General features: G+C 49.1%; 1 protein-coding gene across 6 annotated transcripts in view; it reads left to right on the top strand.

The window, feature by feature from the left end:
- Nucleotides 1–492: 492 nt before the first annotated feature.
- LOC130122856 (multimerin-2-like) overlaps nucleotides 493–15026 on the top strand; it is a 220075-nt gene continuing 205541 nt past the window's right edge. For 5 of the 6 annotated variants that reach the window (XM_056291905.1, XM_056291903.1, XM_056291904.1 and 2 more), the window contains exon 1: nucleotides 493–798. In XM_056291905.1, coding sequence (XP_056147880.1) covers nucleotides 503–798 — 296 coding nt within the window. In that variant the 5' untranslated portion in view covers nucleotides 493–502. The remainder of the gene's footprint in view (nucleotides 799–15026) is intronic. The other variant, XM_056291906.1, reaches the window with a different exon arrangement.

Here is a 15026-nt window from a genome sequence, read left to right as displayed (position 1 = left end):
AGAGAGAGAGAGAGAGAGAGAGAGAGAGAGAGAGGGAGGGAGAGAGAGAGAGAGGGGGAGAGAGAGAGGGAGAGAGGGAGAGAGAGGGAGAGAGAGGGAGAGAGGGGGGGAGTTGAAAAGCACATTTATGTGGTTGCCGTTGCCGTCCAGCAGCTGATGTTCACATGTGTGCGTCTTACTGTCATGCAGCTCATCAAAGGAAAAAGGGCTTCAGAAAAGGTCGTCGTGGAGTTCTAACAACGTATTTAGAAGAACAAGCATGTTTTCAAATCGTCCCCGAGCTGAAAAACTCTGTCTACTACCCCGCAGAAAAGACTAACACTGGGGGAGAGGGGAGAGGGGGCGAGGGGGCGAGGGAGACATTTGGATGAAGCGTCAGGGGAAATGGGGGCAGGGCTTTCTGTTTTCCTCCCCAGAGTGGGCGGGGCCTGTCATGGCAGCAGCCACTTATAAAACAGCAGCTTCCTGTCTGGACTCGGCAGAGTGGAGCGACAGCAGGGACATGGCTGTGGGAGAGCTGCTGCTGATACTGGGTTTACTGGTCAGCGCCCACTGCGAGGTGAGGGCCAGGGACCCCGAGGTGGAGCAGGAAGAGGAGGAGAGAGGAACAGGAAGCTTGGACCAGCAGGCTCAAACAGGAGCATTTGGAGCTCTGATACCCCCAAATCACCGTCACCTGCCCCACGTCCACAGGCCTGAGGCCCAGGGGGGGCAGAAACGACAGGAAAACCCAGTTGAGCGCCACAACACAGTAGCACCCCCACTAGGAGACGGAGGGAACTACCCTGCTCGCACTGGGTAAGTATGTTGGAGAGAGAGAGACTAAAAAAGGCCTACTGTGTGTGTGTGTGTGTGTGTGTGTGTGTGTGTGTGTGTGTGTGACAAATGGAATGTGGGTCTTAACAGTTTTGTGTTTGGTTTTACTTTTGATTCGAATGATGAAAAATATTTTTTAGGGAAGGATCTTTCTTTCTTTTGAGTCCTTGTCTGCCTTGGGGCTCTTGGTCCAGAAGACATTTTGTAAGGTCACTGGCTGTGACATCACTGCTTTCAGTGACATTTTCTCAATTGTTTTCTTTTATTTCCTGTTTCCTGTTTTCCAGAATCCACGGCACTCTGAGGTCTCATGTGCCGTCAAATCCATTTGTGTTATTAGCAGGTTTGTCTTATCAGTTAAATAAATGATAACCTCAGTCATCTAGAGAGACAGGTACAGACAGATGGATAGAGGATGAGAGACAGAGAGACAGCGAGATGGGAGCTTTAACTTTTCAAAAACATTAAACATACTATCAAACAGATATATGTATATACATATATATATATACAGATAACATATCAACATTCATTTTCTGCAATCAAAACTAAAATATGAATAAACAAGGCCTAGCGGCCTGTCCAGCGTGTCTCCCTGCCTGCCGCCCAGGGGCTGCTGGGATAGACTCCAGCATGCCATGACCCTGAGAGCAGGATAAGCAGTTTGGCTAATGGGTGATGGCTCTCTCATGACAGAACTGTCTCCTTCACATTAGCCTAACTAAGACACACCGAGTCAGGATGAATCAAAATTCAAATGTAATCATTCGGGAATTAAAGTCCGTCCTATTCCAGATGTAACCAGCCTGATGAGTAACAGCTCTGAATTGTGGTCTGTATTTTGCTATATTCATAGCGACTGTGTCTTCCTCAAGCTCGGGTCTTCTACCAGAGGCCTGGGGGTCTGAGGGTTCTGTGCAGTATCTTACATGTTCTGAGGACCGCACTGTTCTGAACAGAGACCTCGGAAGTTGTTCCTGGAATCTGCTGGAGCCACTCTCCCAGTCTGGGGTCACAGCCCCCAGTGCTCTTATTACCACTGGGACTACTGTGGATTTCACCTTCCACATCCGATCTTGTTCTTCCCTCAGCTCTTGGTATTTCTCTCCAGCCCGGTATCATGCCCGTTCGTGAAATAGTCACGACATTTAATCTGTTGGCTCGTGTACATGGACATGAATTTTCCATTATTTGTGTGACACTCGGCACGACTTTCAAACTCGCTGAGGATCATGGGTAGGCTAACGTAGCCTTCCGCTATTGAAGCCGACCAAAACAAGCTTGACTTCTCAGAATCGAAGGAGAAATAATGAAAACGGATGGGCGCAACATTAGCCTGTCATATTGTTGCGGAATCAACGACACTTTTGTGTTTTTGTGTTGAGAAATGTTAAAGATGTCTTTAAAATCCACAGGTCGATATGCGACGGATCCTCTCCGGCCCTAACCCTAACCTGTAAGGCTTCTGCGCTCCCGAGTCCCGATTGACCGAAGAAAAAACGCAGTGCAGACACGAAACAGCCTTCCAACTGAAATACAGTTGTATTTTGTGCTGAACAGCATTTTGTTTAAAAATACGTGTTGCACAGCACGAATCCATAGATTAATCATTCGTGAGTATGACACGAAAAGACGTGATACCGGGTTGAGTTCTCTAGCTTCTCATATCCTTTCCCATGATGTTGCCGTCACTTGGGATTCCTACTTCAATCACTACTGCTGTCTTCTGTTCTTTGTCGACCACCACGATGTCTGGTGGGTTAGCCACTTGGTTATGCCTTTCAGTATATGCTTTCCCAGCTAAGTGCTGGACTGTCTCAGCGGTGTCTTTGGACAGCCTGCATCCCCTGCCTCAACCGATCTTGTCCCAAGTGCCTGTTCTTGTGCTGCTATGATCACAGCCCCTGTGCTGTCCTTCAGTCCAGCCTTTTCTAGCCACTGGTAGGATTTCTCAATATCAGCTACGTCTTCTATCTGTCGGTCATACAACACATGGATGGGCATAATCTTCCATGATACCTCTTCTTCCCAACTCGGTCTTCTGCTGCCTGTGATATTCATTCAGCAGTCCATCCTGGGGGGCCTCTTTGTGATGTACTCATGGATGTTCCTTGTTTCATCCCTGATAGTGGCTCTAACATAGGGGTGGGCAATCTTATCCAGAAAGGGTTGGTGTGGGTGAAGGTTTTTGTTCCAACCAAGCAGTTACACATCTGATCCCACTACTCAACCAGTCGAGCCTTTGCTGAGGAACTTGATTAGGAGACACAGGTGTGTAATTGCTTGGTTGGAACAAAAATCTTCATCCACACTGGCCCTTTCTGGATAAGATGGCCCACCCCTGCTCTAACACTTACCCTCGGCTCCCATCTTTTTGCTTATCATACAGTCTCAGGCTGCTAGACTATGGACGGAACCCTCCGTGCATTGTGAGGAATTTCCATGTCCTGATATCTGTGGCCTTTACCTCCCCCTTTGGGCAGTTTATTATTCCAGCTGGGTATCTGATAACTGGTAGGGCATATGTGTTGATGGCTTGGATCTTATTCTTCCCATTTTGCTGGCTCCTTAGGACCTACCTTGCTCTCTGGGGGTATTTGGCTGGAGCTGGTACCCTTGCTGCCTTCTCATGGTTTCCATTTGTCTGTAGATTACCCAGGTACTTGTAACTGTCCTCTGTGTCTGTTATTCTGCCATTTGGAAAGTCAACCCCTAAAGTCATCACCACCATTCTTCTTTTTGCCATCATTTGACCTCACTTATCAAGTCCAAATGACATCCCGATGTCATCTCTGTAGAGCCTGGTGAGGTGGATCAGCGAGTCAATGTCTCGCTCATTCCTGGCATACAGCTTGATGTCATCCATGCATAGGAGGTGGCTGATGGTAACTCCACTTCTGAACCTGTATCCATATACATTCTTTGTGATGATCTGACTGAGCAGCAGTCTGCAGAGCAGCAGCAGGGATAGTGCACAGGGATAATGCAGGGATATATGCCATATTTGATAGTTACCTGTGTGATCGTTTTTGAGTTGGCCTCTAGTGTTGTTTTCCACTGCTGCATTGAGTTCTTGATGAAGGCTATTAGTGTCCTCTTGACTTTGTATAATGCCAAACACTCCAGTAACCAGGTGTGGGGTATTGAATCATAAGCTTTCTTGTTGTCAATTCAGGCTGTGTTCAGGTTGGTCTGTCTGGTCTTAGAGTCTTAGGTGGCCGCTCTATCAACCAGTAGCTGATGTTTTGACCCTCTGGTGTTGTTCCCAATTCTTTTCTGAGTTTTGCTCATGTATTGACTCATGTGCCCATTAAGCTGAATGGGCCTCCGAGGTCCGTTTCCCCCGCGGCTGCCACGCCACCTATGAGGTCCGTTTCCCCTGCGGCACCTCTGAGGCCCGTTTCCCCCACGGCTGCCAGGCTGCCTCCGAGGTCCAGTTGCCCAGCAGCCATCCCGCTTCCTCCGGAGTCCGGTTGCCCAGCAGCCCTCCAGCCATGGCAGTACTATCGGCATCATCCATCTGCCCGTCCGCCGGAGATGCTCTGCCTCCTGCATCCTGGTTGCCCTCCCAATCAGTCCCAGTCCTCGGGCCACTGGCTTGAGATCCCTGGCCCCATTCGTCCCCCCCCCCGGGCCCTTTGTCCTCCCCCTGGGCCCCTCTGTCCTGCTGGGTCCTTTGGTTTTGGGATGTCTGAAATCCGTCCCTGGGGGGGGGGTACTGACATGATCACTGGCCAGAGGATCAGCAGCCAACATGTGACATTTCACTATCGGCCTGCAATCAGCCAGTATGAGTGGCACCTGCGTACTGGTTGGCCTGTGATTAGGTGCACCTGTCATGGTCTGTGATCTGGGCTCTCCCATCTCCTGATTGGTGCTTTGGTTCACCTGCACCGAATCTCCTTGACTGGCCTGTGATGGTGTGCACCTGTGCTGGGGACTATTTGTAATGCTGTGTATTTGGACCCAATTGCAGAGAAGAGGCAGAGGTGAGTACTAGTCACTTTACTGGCCTTCAGCACAGCACACAACAAAAGACTACTGCCACACAGGGCAGGCAAAAATGCAAACTAGAATAAACATACTAAACTACGCAAAAACACTCTCTCACACAGAGGAGACAGATGAGACACTCGTTCACACAGAGGAGGCAGATGAGGGTTCGGGATCCAAGCGCTTCCGCAGACAAACGTGAAACCTCTCCAAGACTCGACCGGGAATGTCTGCAAAACACCCAGTCAAATAGTGACATGATCACTGGCCAGAGGATCAGCAGCCAACAAGGTGACATTTCCCTATCAAAAAGGGTTGCCATCTGCCATAGAAGTTATCAGAGTTACCTCTCACAGCGTATGTGATCTCCTGTAGCTTCAGAAGGACATGGTATCCCTGAGCCACTGACTGCTGGAGGGAGCTTTGGTAGACTTCCAGTGGAGAAGAAGGTTGCGTCTCACCAGTAAGGAAGTGAAAGCTAGAACATCTAACTGCTTAGAGGTGAATTGGTAGTAGCCTTCTGGGAGCCCAAATATGGCAATGTGGGTAGAGACTTTTATAGTTTTTGAAAGTATTTTGACATAGTATCACAGTACTTCTGCCAAAAACAAGATAATAAAGGACAGGAGTAGAACATATGGGTGAGACTGCAGGATGAAGCATGACATTTATCACAACTGTCAATGATATTGGGATACATTTGTGACAATCGCATTTTGGAAAAATGAACCCTAAATAGTACCTTGAACTGTAAGAGTGTGAGTCGAGTGCAAGTTGAGCTTGTGTGAATTTTGTTAAATGCAACATCCCACCAGTCATCATCCAGATTCAAGCCCAGTTCAAGCTCCCAGGCAGCCTTGACTTTAGTGGCTGGTGAACTGTCACATGAGAGAAGTTTTATTAAACCTTTGAAATGAGTGACTTTCGATGGGGGTCTGCGCTGAGAAACTCATCCCAGGATTGACTTGGGATGGGTTTGAGTGGAAAAGTGGAAACAAAGATTTAATGCAGTGCCTAATTTGAAAATAATCAAAGAGGTGAGAAGGTGGGAGATGAAATTCACATGATAGATCTGCAAAACTAAGAAAGATACCGTCCTTATACAGATCTTTTAAAAAATTTCAGGCCTTTATCATGCGATACAGAAAAGGTGGAATTTGTAGACGAGGGTCAAAATAAATGATTCCTCAGTGCAGGAGCTAAAGTGGATGCTGAAATAAATTTAAAATGCGTCCTGAACTGATACCAAACTTTCATACCAAATTTCGAGGGTGGAATGTACCACTTGGTTGTTTGTAAAGCCAGAGGGGTTGGTTGGAATAGGGGAGGTAAGCAGAGCTATTCATCATCATCATCATCATTAGTTCCGTAACCTATGGAGGTGGTAGGAGCACAGCTGATGCCTCAACAAGAGGTTGAGTCATCATGGTGTTCCAGTAGGGGGAGTACCTGGTGGTCCCTATCTCCTCTCCAGGTATGGATGGCCGTTGGTTCACAGAGGAACTCATCTGCTTTTTGTCAGGTTTTGTTTCTAGTCCTGCCGGGTGTCCACACACCCTCCTCACAACAACCCAAGGGTTGAAGTGGGGGTGCCGGTTTAGTTGCCGACGACCCGACAGTTGCAGTGTAACGTCGTACCCAGGACAGAAGCTGAGCCATTAGGGAAGATGAAACACAGGACTATGCCTCTAACTTACGCCATGGCAGATCCGTTGAATTAAGCCAAAGTGAAATTTTTTTAATCTGTGTCGCCCAATAATACATCTGGAAATTTGGCAGAGAAAGTCCACCATTGAATTTGCACCTCTGAAGAATCGATTTACTGGTTCTGGGTGCCTTTCTGCACCATAATAAGCCAGAAACGGCTTGATCAGTTGTTTTACAAAACGGCAGAAATAGGGGGAGACCTTGGATCTGGGGTTACGTGACATTCAAAGATAGGCTAGTTTACCTCTGTCTTTGACTGGTAGAATTAGCAGTTAAAATGAATATTTTGCCCAAAGCCCACTACTCACTTTAACAGCATCAAATTCATCTTTTTTTTTCAACTCCTGCTGATGTGTGCTGTATTGTGTTTTATTGTTGATTCCACTAATGACTTCTACTGCTTTGTTTTACTGTATTTGATGTGAGGTGACCTTGACTGTCATGGAAGGCGACTTTAAATAAAATGTTTATTATTATCATTATCCATCCATCCATTCATTATCCAAACCACTTATCCTGCTCTCAGGGTGGCGGAGATGCTGGAGCCTATCCCAGCAGTCACTGGGTGGCAGGTGGGGAGACACCCTGGACAGGCCATTATTATTATGTTCTGTGCAGCATTTTGTAACCCTCTTTAGAAAAGTTCTATATGAGTAAAGTTTATTATATTGTTGTTGTTGTTATTGTGGTACTGAAATCGATGAAGAGGATCCTGTCATAGGTGTTTTTCCCGTCCAGGTGTGACAAAGTGAGGTGGAGTGTGGTAGATGTTGCGTCTTGCGTGGATTGGTTGGCTCCATATCAAACTGTAGGGGTCTAGGTTTGCCATGAGACAGGCCTTGATGTGCTGCATGACAAGCCGCTCAAAGCACTTCATAACTGTGGGCGTGAGGGCCACAGGGCAGAAGTCATTCATACTGGCTGGGTTTGACGTTTTGGGCAGCGGAATGATGGTGGTGTAGAGGAGCTCAAGCAGGAGTCGTGACAACTTTCTCTTTCGGCTACACAACGTGCACCATTTATTCCTTCCACCATTACAACAACAAAAAAAACCCGCACAGCGGAAGTGTGTCACTGTAAACCCGAACCGAGGAAACAGCAGCTGTAAACTAACGTTCCTACCAGCTCAATAAGGGGAGTTATGTACCCCTATAACCACTACACACGTCCCCCCAGAACTCGCCTTAATAGGAAAAGTCAGCGTGGCGAGGGGGGCGGATCTCTCTGCCCCAACGGCTCCGCTGAACAGGAGCTGGGGGCTGGTTAACCGCAGGCAAAGCAGCAGAGTCCTCACAGCTGGACCGGGGAAAGGGAGGGGCTGGGGAAGCAGGGGGCGGGGGGAGGGGGGCAGGGCTGGGGGGCGCCCCCGCCGTGGAGGCAGGGCCAGACCAACAGGGCGGTCTAAGTCCAGGTGAGCAGGCTTGAGGCAGTCCACAGAAACCCACTCCAGCCTGCTGCCAACCTCCACCACAAAGTGCTTATCTCCAGTGTCCCGTACCCGAAATGGGCCGTCATAGGGTGGCTGCAGGGGACCGCGGTGCGCGTCGTGATGGATGAAAACATACTCCGCCGACCGCAGCTCCGTGGGGACATAGGACTGAGAGCCGCCATGCTGAGAAGTGGGGACCGGTGCAAAAGCCCTGGCTTCCTCCTGCAGCGCAGTCCGTTGGCAGCTGGCGGACCAGGGAGCTGTGGCGGTGGGAAGGAAATCCCCCGGGACCCGAAGTGGCTGTCCGTAGACCAGTTCGGCGGAAGAGGACTGGAGGTCCTCCTTGGGGGCCGTCCTGAGCCCAAGCATGACCCAAGGCAGTTTGTCGACCCAGCGGTCGTCCTTGAGGGTAGCCCGCAATGCGGCCTTCATCGAGCGATGGAACCTCTCGACCAATCCATTAACGATGGAGGGTGATACGCTGTGGTGCGATGGAGCCTCACCCCTAAACCTGCGGCCATCTCCTCCCAGAGCGCTGACGTGAATTGCGGCCCTCTGTCCGAGGAGAGGTCAGATGGGGTGCCAAAGCGGGCGACCCAGGTTCCGATGAATGCTCGGGCAACCTCAGGCGCTGTCGTGGACGAAAGCGGGACGGCCTCTGGCCATCGCGTGGTCCTGTCCACCATGGTGAGCAGGTATGTGAAACCACGGGAGGGGGGTAGGGGTCTACCAGGTCCACATTCACGTGGCCGAACCTCCTCTCAGGTACCGTGAAAGGTGTCAGGAGCGCTTTGACGTGCCGGAGCACTTTGGAGCGTTGGCACTCCACACAGGTGTCAGCCCAGTCCCTCACATCCTTTTTGAGTCCATGCCAGACAAACTTTGCTGCCACTAACCTCTGTGAAGGCTTTCTGCCAGGGTGAGACAGCCCATGGCCTGCGTCGAAGACCCGCCGCCTCCAAGCAGTCGGAACGACGGGGCGGGGCTGACCCGTAGAGACGTCACACAGGAGCGTGGCGCCGGCGTCGACGAAAGCCACATCCTCCAACTGCAGCCCTGTGAGGGCGGTCCTGCATGCCTGCACTCCTGGGTCGGCGGCCTGGTCAGCCGCCATCTGGCTGTAGTCGAGTCCCAAATGGGCGGCACCAGCGATGGCCCGGGAGAGACAGTCGGCGACCGGGTTGGACTTCCTAGCGACATGCCTCATGTCGGTGGTAAACTCTGAGATGTAGGCCAACTGTCGCTGCTGGTGGGCTGACCACGGCTCTGCCACCTTGGCCATCACGAACACCAGCGGTTTGGGATTGACGAAAGCCGTGAACTGACGGCCCTCCAGTAGGAAACGAAAGTGCCCAACAGCGAGGAAAAGGCCAAGCAGCTCACGATCAAAGGTGCTGTATTTGCGCTCTCTCAGGTTCAACTGCCGGCTGAAGAAGGCAAGCGGCTGCCACGCGCCGCTCACCCGCTGATCGTAAACCGCGCCGACAGCGTAGTCCGAAGCATCCGTCGTGATGGCGATGGGCGCTCCAGACACAGGGTGTGCCAGCATCGCCGCGTCAGCCAGGGCGGCCTTCACATCCTGAAAAGCCGTGTCCCTCTCTGAACACCAGTCCATGGCGTGTTTGGGGGCTGTGCCCTTCAGAGCCTCATATAGGGGGCGGAGGAGATCGGCAGCCCGGGGGATGAACCGATGGTAGAAGGACACCATGCCAATCAACTCCCGGAGGGACTGGGCTGTGTGTGGGCGTGGAAAGTCTGCGACGGCCTCCACCTTAGCTGGAAGGGGGGCCGCCCCGTCCTTGGTGACCCGATGGCCCAGGAAGTCAATGTTGCTCAGACCAAACTGGCATTTGGCCAGGTTAACTATCAACCCGTGCAGGCTGAGTCTCTCGAAAAGGGCTCTGAGGTGGGACAAGTGCTCGGACACAGAGGCGCTAGCGACCAGGATGTCATCCAGGTACACAGAGGAAAGGCAGGTCCCGCAACACTGAGTCCATGAGGCGTTGGAAGGACAGAGCGGCATTCTTGAGCCCAAACGGCATGCGCAGGAACTCGAACAGTCAGAACGGAGTTGTCACAGCTGTTTTGGGGACATCAGCGGGATGGACGGGCACCTGGTGGTATCCACGGACGAGGTCCACCTTGGAAAAGATCACTTTCCCAGCCAGGTGGGCGGAGAAATCTTGGATGTGAGGGACCGGGTAGCGGTCCGGTGTTGTTGCGTCATTGAGCCGACGGTAGTCACCACATGGACGCCACCTTAGGCACTATGTGGAGGGGTGAAGCCCACGGGCTGCTGGAGCGGCGGATGATGCCGAGGCGCTCCATGTTCTCGAACTCCGCCTTGGCGACGGAGAGCTTGGTCGGGTTGAGGCGCCGAGCTCGGGCGTGCACCGGCGGGCCAGTGGTGATGATGTGGTGCTCAACCCCATGTTTGGTCGTAGATGACGAGAATGTGGGCTGAGTGAGGTCAGGGAACTCGGAGAGAAGATGGAGAAACACGTCCTCGTTGGAGAGCATGCTGGACAGCCTGACGGAGCCTGTATTGCTGAGTGCACACGCGTGTGAAGCGAAGGTGACGGCGTCAATCAGGTGTCGATTCCTGACGTCCACCAGCAGCCCGTGAGCACAAAGGAAATCTGCACCGAGGAGGGGAAATGCCACGTCGGCGGTGACAAAATCCCAGCTGAACCGCTGTCCGTTAAAACACATGTCAATGTGCCTCGTGGCGTACGTACGGATAGAGCTGCCGTTAGCAGCTTCCATGGGAGGGCCGTGAGCGCCCGACAGGGCGTCCACACTCCATGCAGGTACGACACTCCTCTGCGCCCCAGTGTCGCATAGGAAATGCCGCCCCGAGATTGAGTCTTGCAGGAAAAGTAGCCTGTTGTCCTCCACGCCGACGCCCATGGCCACTAGTGAGCGCCGGCCTTGGTGTTTCCCGACGAGCTGAAATTGCACGGGGAGTTGCACTTTTTCACCTTGGCCCCGAACTGTGCATGGTAAAAGCACAGGCCGGGCTCCTGTCGCCGACCGGGGGTTGCCGCGGCGACCACCATGGAGTCACCAGGTGGTGGCGTGTGGGGGTGGGGGCAGGGGTGAGCGCAGACGCGCAGTGCTGCTGTTGGCTGGCCAGGAAGAACTTGTCAGCTTCTTCAGCTAGCTTGCAGCAATCGGTAATGCTGGTGTTAGCCAAAGCGGCCCGCACCTGAGCAGGCAGGTGTCGCAGAAACAGTTGGACAAAGAGGAAATCAGGTGTGTGCGCCGGTCCCAGCAGATTCAGCATTGTGTGCATGAGCTCGGATGGCTTGCTGTCACCCAAGCCTTGCAGAGAAAAGAGGCGGTGGGCCCGCTCGGTGTCGGACAGTTCAAAACTCTTCAAGAGGTGGTCTTTGAGCCCCTTGTATTTGTCTGCCGCCGGAGGATTTGTAAGGAGACTCACCACTCTAGTTGCAGTCCAACACTCGAGCGCCGATACCACGTCGTAGTAGTATTTCGTAGCATCATCCGTTATCTTGCGGATAGCAAACTGCGCTTCCGCCTGGGCGAACCATGTCGTTGCCGATGACTCCCAGAACTCTGGCAATTTGAGAGAAACCGCGCTGATTTTGTCAACCATGTTCGTCTGAAAGATTGTCTCTGATAACTACCAAGAGACAAACGTCGGGGTCACCAGTGTAGAGGAGCTCAAGCAGGAGTCGTGACAACTTTCTCTTTCGGCTACACAACGTGCACCATTTATTCCTTCCCCCATTACAACAACAACAAAAACCCGCGCAGCGGAAGTGTGTCACTGTAAACCCGAACCGAGAAAACAGCAGCTGTAAACAAACGTTCCTACCAGCTCAATAAGGGGAATTGTGTATCCCTATAACCACTACAGTGGCACTTTTGAGGCAGGTGGGCACTACTGCTTGACTGAGCGAGGTGTTGAAGATGTCTGCAAAAACGTCTTTCAGCTGTTCTGCACAATCCTTAATAACATGCCCAGGTATGTTGTCTGGCCTCGCAGCTTTGCATGGGTTGATGCTGGCAAAGGCCTTCTTTACCCCAGCTGTCTGGTCGCTTGGTGATGGTGGAATAATAATAATCATAAACTTTATTTGTATAGCACCTTTGATATATAAAATGTAGCTCAAAGTGCTTTACATTAAAAACAAGGAAACAATAAAACTCAATAACAATACAGATAAAATAAGTAAAAAGTAACAAAATACAGACCTAGGCAAAACATGAAACAAGGCAAGAAATAAAACCACAGTACAAGATAAAAAAATAAGAGTAAAAGAAATGCAATTAATTAAAAGCAAGAGTATAAAAATGGGTCTTGAGCTAATTCTTAAAACTATCTATGGATGTAGCTTCTCTTATTTGTTGGGGGAATCTATTGCAAGCCGTCGGTGCATAAAAACAAAATGCTGCTTCGCCATACTTCGTGTAGTTCATTCTAGGGACATTGAGCAGGCCAGCACCACAGGATCTAAGAGAGCCACTCGGAACATCATCAGATAAGCAGTCAGATAGGTATGAGGGTGCTAAACCATGAAGAGCTTTAAACACAAGTAAAATAATTTTAAAATAAATCCGCAATGCTACAGGAAGCCAGTGTAAAGATGCTAAAACTAGGGTCATGTGATCTCTCATCCTGGTTTTTGTTACGACCCTTGCTGCCGCGTTCTGTACTAGTTGCAGCCTATCGATAACTTTTTTTTAGGTAAACCAGTAAGAAGTGCATTGCAATAGTCTAGACGCGAAGAGATAAAAGCATGCGTCACCTTTTTGGCATCTTCCAGGGAGAGGTAGGGTCTAATTCTAGCAATATGTTTTAGGTGAAAAAAGGCACCCTTTGTACCATTGTTGATATGTGATTTAAAATTCAGCTCAAAGTCAACGATGACGCCCAGGTTTTTTACTACAGTCTTATTCTGTACAGCCAGACTTCCATTTTTACTTGATATAATTTGTCTCTGTGCATTAGTGCCTATAATGAGAATTTCTGTCTTGTCTTCGTTCAATTTGAGAAAGTTTTCACTCATCTATTGTTTAATACTAGACAGACAATTCATCAAGGGATTGAGAGCATTGGGGTCATCTGGCGCTACAGATAAATATAACTGAGTATCATCAGCATACATATGGAAATTCACTCCATGATCACAGATAATTTTCCCAAGCGGCAGCATGTACAGGAAGAACAATAAAGGACCAAGAATGGAACCCTGCGGAATACCTGAAAAAATTACATGTTTGTCTGAGACATGGTCAGAAAGACTAACAAAATAGCTTCTGCCAGTGAGGTGTAGAACCATGATATGGCAGGGCCTGAAAGGCCAATCCAATCAGCGCTCAGTGCTCACTCTGAGATCATTGACTACTTTTACAAGTGCTGTTTCAACACTGTGTCCTTTTCTAAAACCGGACTGAAATTTATCATGAATATTGTTTTCATGCAAAAACCCATCCAGTTGTTTATAGACTGCCTCTTCCAAAATCTTGCCCAGAAAAGGCAGATTAGAAATAGGCCTATTATTGCTCAGCACCGACGGATCGAGATTATTCGTCTTGAGTAAGGGCTTTACTATAGCTGTTTTCAGTGAATCAGGAAAGATACCCGATTCTAAAGAACAGTTTGCAATATCCAAAACATCCCCAATCAAACTATCTAAGACCTCTTTAAAAAAGGCATTGGGAATTGCATCCAGAGATCAGGTGGACGACTTCATCTGCAAGATGGTTTTACGAAGTTCCTCTTCACTAATTTTGCAAAAGGAAATTAGATTTCTCCAAGAGTCGTTACTAGTAGTTTGACTGTTTGGATTAACAACCTTATTCATGATACCTGCTCAAATATTCATGATTTTATTATCAAAGAATGATGCAAACTCATCCCATTTTGATTTAGATGCAGGGCATAACTGCTCATGAGACTGGGGAGGATTTATAAGGTGATCGATTGTGGAGAATAAGACTCTGGATTTGTTCCGGTTTTCATTTATAACGCCAGAGAAATAAGCCTGCCTTGCACAGCGCAGAGCTTTGTTATAAACAAATATAGATTTTCTAAAAATCTCGCCATGGATTGTAAGCTTACTTTTTTCCATATTCGCTGTGCTCTATGGCAATCCCTCTTGAGCAAACGTATTTGCTCAGTCTTCCAGGGTATTTCTGTAGTTTGTGATTTTTTTCTTAGTTTTCATAGGAGCCACTATGTAGAGAGCTGACTCTAGTTTAAAGTTGAAGTGGTTAACTTTATCATGCACTGAGGAAATATCAGCTGACAGAGGAAGACTGTGCAGGTGATGAGGGAAGTTAATGACTGCAGAAGGACTAAGAAAACATCTTTTTATGATACACGCTGTGTTGTTTTTTGCTAAGTCAGAGACAAGCATGTGAAAAAACAAACAGTAGTGATCTGATAAATCAGTATCAACAATTTTGTCCACAGCAATATCCAGGCCTCTAGAGATAACTAAATCTAGGGTGTGGCCAAGGTTGTGGGATGGCCCAACAACATGTTGAATAAAATCAAAGGAAAGCAGAAGCTGTACAAACGCCACAGCTTCGCCGTGTGAGGCATTAGCCACATGCAAATAAAAGTCCTCAAACATAAAATTCTGTCATAATTAGTAAAACAATTCGACAATAGTTTGGATATTTCAGGTAAAAATAAGGCTGTATGCTTTGGGGGCCTATAAATAGTAACCAGTAACACAGAAGATTGACTTTCCAATAAGATCGCTTGATACTCGAAGGATAAGAAACTGCCTAGATGCAAGCACGTACATTTAAAAACATCTGAGAAAATGGCTGCCAGTCCTCCACCACTCTCATCCACGTATAGAGTGGATGAAACTGTAGTGTGGAGGAGAGGCTTCAGCTAGAAGGGCAGCTCCATCTTAGAAGAATAAGATCTTACTTGAAAGTGCCCAGATATTTAACAGAGTCGGGTTTAGCTTTCATCATGGCTGGGCCTTTCTACAGACCAAGACATTTCAAAGGGACCAAATAAGACTCTCTGCTCAAAACTCTCTCTGCCCTGGTCTCCCTATTTGAGATGACAGTCTGAATATTACATACATCA

Source organism: Lampris incognitus, chromosome 13 (assembly GCF_029633865.1).
Source record: "Lampris incognitus isolate fLamInc1 chromosome 13, fLamInc1.hap2, whole genome shotgun sequence".
Taxonomy (NCBI): Eukaryota; Metazoa; Chordata; class Actinopteri; order Lampriformes; family Lampridae; genus Lampris; species Lampris incognitus.
This window is presented reverse-complemented; position numbering and strand designations above follow the sequence as displayed.